Source organism: Lactuca serriola, chromosome 9, assembly GCF_051521515.1.
Source record: "Lactuca serriola cultivar US96UC23 chromosome 9, Lser_US96UC23_V15, whole genome shotgun sequence".
In the NCBI taxonomy this organism is placed as follows: Eukaryota; Viridiplantae; Streptophyta; class Magnoliopsida; order Asterales; family Asteraceae; genus Lactuca; species Lactuca serriola.
Genome location: NC_136416.1, coordinates 86,678,579 through 86,682,886, shown reverse-complemented (window position 1 = coordinate 86,682,886; position 4,308 = coordinate 86,678,579). Strand labels below are relative to the sequence as shown.

The 4,308-nt window shown below is 33.6% G+C and overlaps 1 protein-coding gene across 1 annotated transcript; it reads left to right on the top strand.

Moving 5' to 3' along the window:
- The first annotated feature begins 923 nt into the window (after positions 1-923).
- On the top strand, positions 924-2,646 carry LOC145075917 (putative F-box/LRR-repeat protein At5g38386). The gene is made up of 3 exons (XM_079021985.1): positions 924-1,745; positions 1,829-1,972; positions 2,326-2,646. Exons 1-3 carry the CDS (start codon positions 924-926, stop codon positions 2,644-2,646), a joined length of 1,287 nt encoding a protein of 428 aa, XP_078878111.1.
- The last annotated feature ends 1,662 nt before the right edge of the window (positions 2,647-4,308 follow it).

The window sequence follows — 4,308 nt, the reverse complement described above, 5'->3', positions numbered from 1 at the left end:
TTGCGTCTGACCACAATCTTCCTCATATCCTCTCATCTCCCTTCTTCGCCCTAACTTGCTATTTATACAAAGTATATATGGGAAGTTGGAAGCGGTGGCTGAGAGCTAATAAAAATCTTTTTTGAAAACGACCCCAACTTTACTATAAAACCCACACCTAGAAAGTTCCACATAAGAAGCTTCGGCAACACTAATCTCAAGCTCTTGCCTTTGCTGCTGTCTGTCACTGCTCAAAACATGGTGATTTCTTCATTAATTGTGCACGATCTATTTTCTGTTACTTGTTAATTGTGTCCTTGTTGTAATTTAGCGATTGAGTTTGTAGTATCGGTCATTATTTAATTAACTTCATCTCGAATTTTATGGTAATTGGTGTTAATTGTCAAAATCGGAAGTGGATTATCCACATAAAGTTATTTTTCATATCCGATGATTCATGTTACATGTTGTTTGCTGTTACTGAAATAGGGATTGACTTTCTTAGTGTAGGCCGTTGTTTCCATAATTTCATTTCACATTTTTAGGTAACTGAAGTTGATTTTCAAAATCGGACTTGGATTATCCCCAAAGATTTGTTTTCTATGTGCGACATTTTAACTAGTATGCATGACTGTTGGTATGAAACCGATGCCTTTGGTTCACTTCAGTTTTTGTCTTGCAGTCATGCTATTTAAGGAATGAATTTTGCAATTCGAAATGTTGTTTTGTACAATTAGGTATGATTATCTGCAAGATGATATATCGATATAGTGAGTATTATTGTTCCATCGTTTCAAAGATTTAATTGTGTAAATTACACAACGCAAATTCTATCACTAGCATTTGGTGAATGTGAGAATTCTTTTATTGTTATGCTTACTGATGACTTGCATTTGGTGTAGGTGCGGGAACGAGTTTCAAGGTCAAAGGATTTCATAAGCAACATGCCGGATGAAATTCTATTGATGATATTGTCTCTAATGCCCTTAAAGGATGCTGTTGCCACTGGAATTCTGTCAAAGAGATGGATATCCTTATGGTGCAACTTAATCCATCTCAGCATCGATGGTGGTGAACGGTTAGAAAAGATAATGATGAATCCAGTGCTGCATGATACAGTGCGATCAATGTACATCAAAAAGGTGAATAGTGTCATTAAAAAACACAAAGGTCCTCTTGTTCAAGAATTCCGGATTTGTTTCAACTTGGATTGTGGAAATAATAGTGCTATTGATTATTGGCTCCAGTTTGCGATGAACAAGAAAGTTCAGACACTTGAACTGGATTTGATGAACCACGTCAAGTTTCGTATGCCTGCTAATTGCTATGACTTTCCATTACATTTTTTGACGGAAAATTCAAGAATATTTTTGGAGCTACATTACTTGAAAAAACTCGTTTTGAAGGGTGTTAATGTGAGAGAAGCAATCCTGCGGAATCTACTAACAACTTCTCCACATCTTGAAACACTATGTACCCATGACTCAGGATTCATGGCACATGTTTTAGTTGGTGGAGAAGCTCTTAAACTAAAACATTTTGAAATAAAAGGTTGTTCTAATATACGATCGATTTATTTATATGAGTTTGACCTTGTATCATTCACCTACAAGGGTCCAGCAATAGATTTACGTCTAGGTCATCTTCCAAAAATGAAAGAACTTAATATTTGCCAAGGAGCTGAAGGGTTACAAAATAATATATTCAGCCAGATCGCATCTTGTGTTTCATACATTCAAGTTCTTTCCCTCAACATATTACAGACGGTTAGTATGTAACTATGTATCATCTCTGGTGTGTTTCTAACCATTTATGGAAATATTATGAGTGCATTGTCTTGTTTTTACAGGAACGTTTCATGCTTAATTCCATTCCTGAACTACCAAATGTGAAGAAATTGAGGCTCACAATTGGAGCATATAATGATAACTGCTTGCTACGTTTCACTTACATAGCAAATGCATGTCCATCTTTGGAGACCTTCACGATTCAGGTATTTACACTATGTCCAATTATCGAGTTATGCTACCACTTGTTGAGGATAAACAAGGAAAGACATTCATCATTTTCTTGTCCAAATGTCTTTCCCTTATATTAGAAAACCATCTTCAATTGCACAAATGGTAAGAAAGAAGCATAGATGTGGACAGTTATCTAGATCTTTTGGAGTCGTTTTCTTATGATGCCATTGAGCCGTTCACTTAGGTTTCTTATATCGTATGTGACTAGGAAGTTAGGCATTGCATATGATTCTCTTGTCAATGCTGCAAATTAGACGTCTACAGCTTTGTCAAAGATTGTGCAATACGATACAAAAATGTCATTAAGCTATCCTTCCTTTTGCAGCTACTTTGGGGGTCACCCATCTGGAGGAAGAGGAAAGCAAGGCATTTTTCTACTCCTACTCGTCCCTATAACAACCTATGTCTACTTGAACTCATGGGGTATTATGGACGGATGAGTGACTTTGAACTAGTCGCTCATATAATAGAAAACGTTGTTGCACTGAAGCAAATCGTGATTGATCCTCGCTGCCAAGGTCGGATTGGAAATACACCTTTAATGAAGCTGAAGAAGAATTTGAAGATTGAGGAAACTGCTCGAACTTACGCCCAGAGCCAGCTCAAATCAGTAAGGCCTCAGGGAGTTAAATTGGTGATTCTCTGACTTGCCTTTGAACTCGCAAGCAGTGTTTGTTGTTTATGTATGTGAAATTCAGATAAACTACCATAGGGTTTTAATTAAGAACAAGGCATATTTTCTTCCTTTTGTTTAATTATAAATGTTTTATTGGGATGAACTATACATTTCCCATTTAACTCCCTAAATATGCCTACTAAACACAAACTCGTAATAGTAAAGAGGAATGTTTGCTAATCTTTTCTTAATAAGCCTTCAATTTTTTTTTTTGAATAAAATAAACAACAAACTTACATGATTTGGTTGTTATTTATTTCATTCAAATTGCATCCTATAAACTATGTCCATGTTAATAGGTTATTATGTAGTGAATACATAATTAACTCACAAAATAATGATATTATATATTACTATTACTAGGTGTAAAACCCGTGTATTACACGGGTTGATTAAAAAACATATATACTAAAATGTAAACAATAAGTATTTTTTAAAATAATTTTTGAAATAATGAATGAAGAAACATATTAATTGCAATTTAGTATCATATTTATTAGATTTGATACTTTACATATATAAGTATTATGTGATTTTTTAATTTTAAAAATTGAAAAAAAGAACCTTAAATTGACATGCGTATATTATTTATTTAAAAAATATCACAAAATGACAAGTGTAAAAGACTCATTAGAGATGGACATGTGACAAATTTATCTTCATTTATTAGAATAGATTATCTTCAACAAGTAAAAATTGCTTCCTGAAAATACATATACACACAGCCAGGGTCAAAAACTTTATCATATCATATATTTCTTCTTGTGTACCCAGTTTTCACTATATATATATATATATATATATATATATATATATATATATATATATATATATATATATATATAATCTAACCACTCAATTGATTATTTTTAATTATATTTTCTAACGGTAAAATGTACATTAAAATATGTTTGGTTTTTTAGGGATTCATTAATGATACGAGGGCAGAATCAGTATATTCGTGAAAATATGCTTAGTTTTTTTTCTTCAGTCCTCTCCTTTTATCACTTTTCATTGCAAAATTGGTGCCAACCTCCGACTTTCATCTTTACTTTTTTTTATGTGTTTGAAAAGCTCAAGACAAATGGTAGAATTATTAAGGGATTCAAATTAGAAATTTCAAGAAATTTGAGGTTGCTATTGTAACATCCATAAAATTTCATAAAACTTAAGTTATTCAAAAACAACCCTTTTTCTAAAGAAGTGTTTACAAAAACCATTGTTCCCAAAACATAATTTAAAATCAGAATCGCTTTCTTCATAGTTTTCAAAACATTTATGTTATCAGAATTTTGCATAAATCATAAGCCCAAAAACATGAGGATGAGTATAGTCACAACTTCACCTTGACACGATCCACTGAAAGTACTTGAAACCATAAACCAAAACTGTAAGCACGAAGCTTACTGAAATCCCCCAATATACCAATCACACAATAATCACATATATAAAGTAACAACATGCAATGGGTCCACGGCTAAAAGACTGGATTACCTCTGAGCCCACAGTATGAGTCTGGCTTGCCTATCGGGACCACAACTCACATCTGGCTTGCTCCTGAGCCCACAACATAATTTTGGCTTGCCCTCGGGGCCTACATCTTATGCCTGGCTTGCTCCCTGTACCGATCAG

Excerpts from the sequence above, each read along its gene's own strand:
- LOC145075917 (XM_079021985.1), top strand. The coding sequence starts at position 924 with ATGCCGGATGAAATTCTATTGATGATATTGTCTCTAATGCCCTTAAAG. Across the intron at positions 1,746-1,828 it reads CCCTCAACATATTACAGACG|GAACGTTTCATGCTTAATTC; the intron begins GTTAGTATGTAA and ends TTGTTTTTACAG. Across the intron at positions 1,973-2,325 it reads TGGAGACCTTCACGATTCAG|CTACTTTGGGGGTCACCCAT; the intron begins GTATTTACACTA and ends TTCCTTTTGCAG.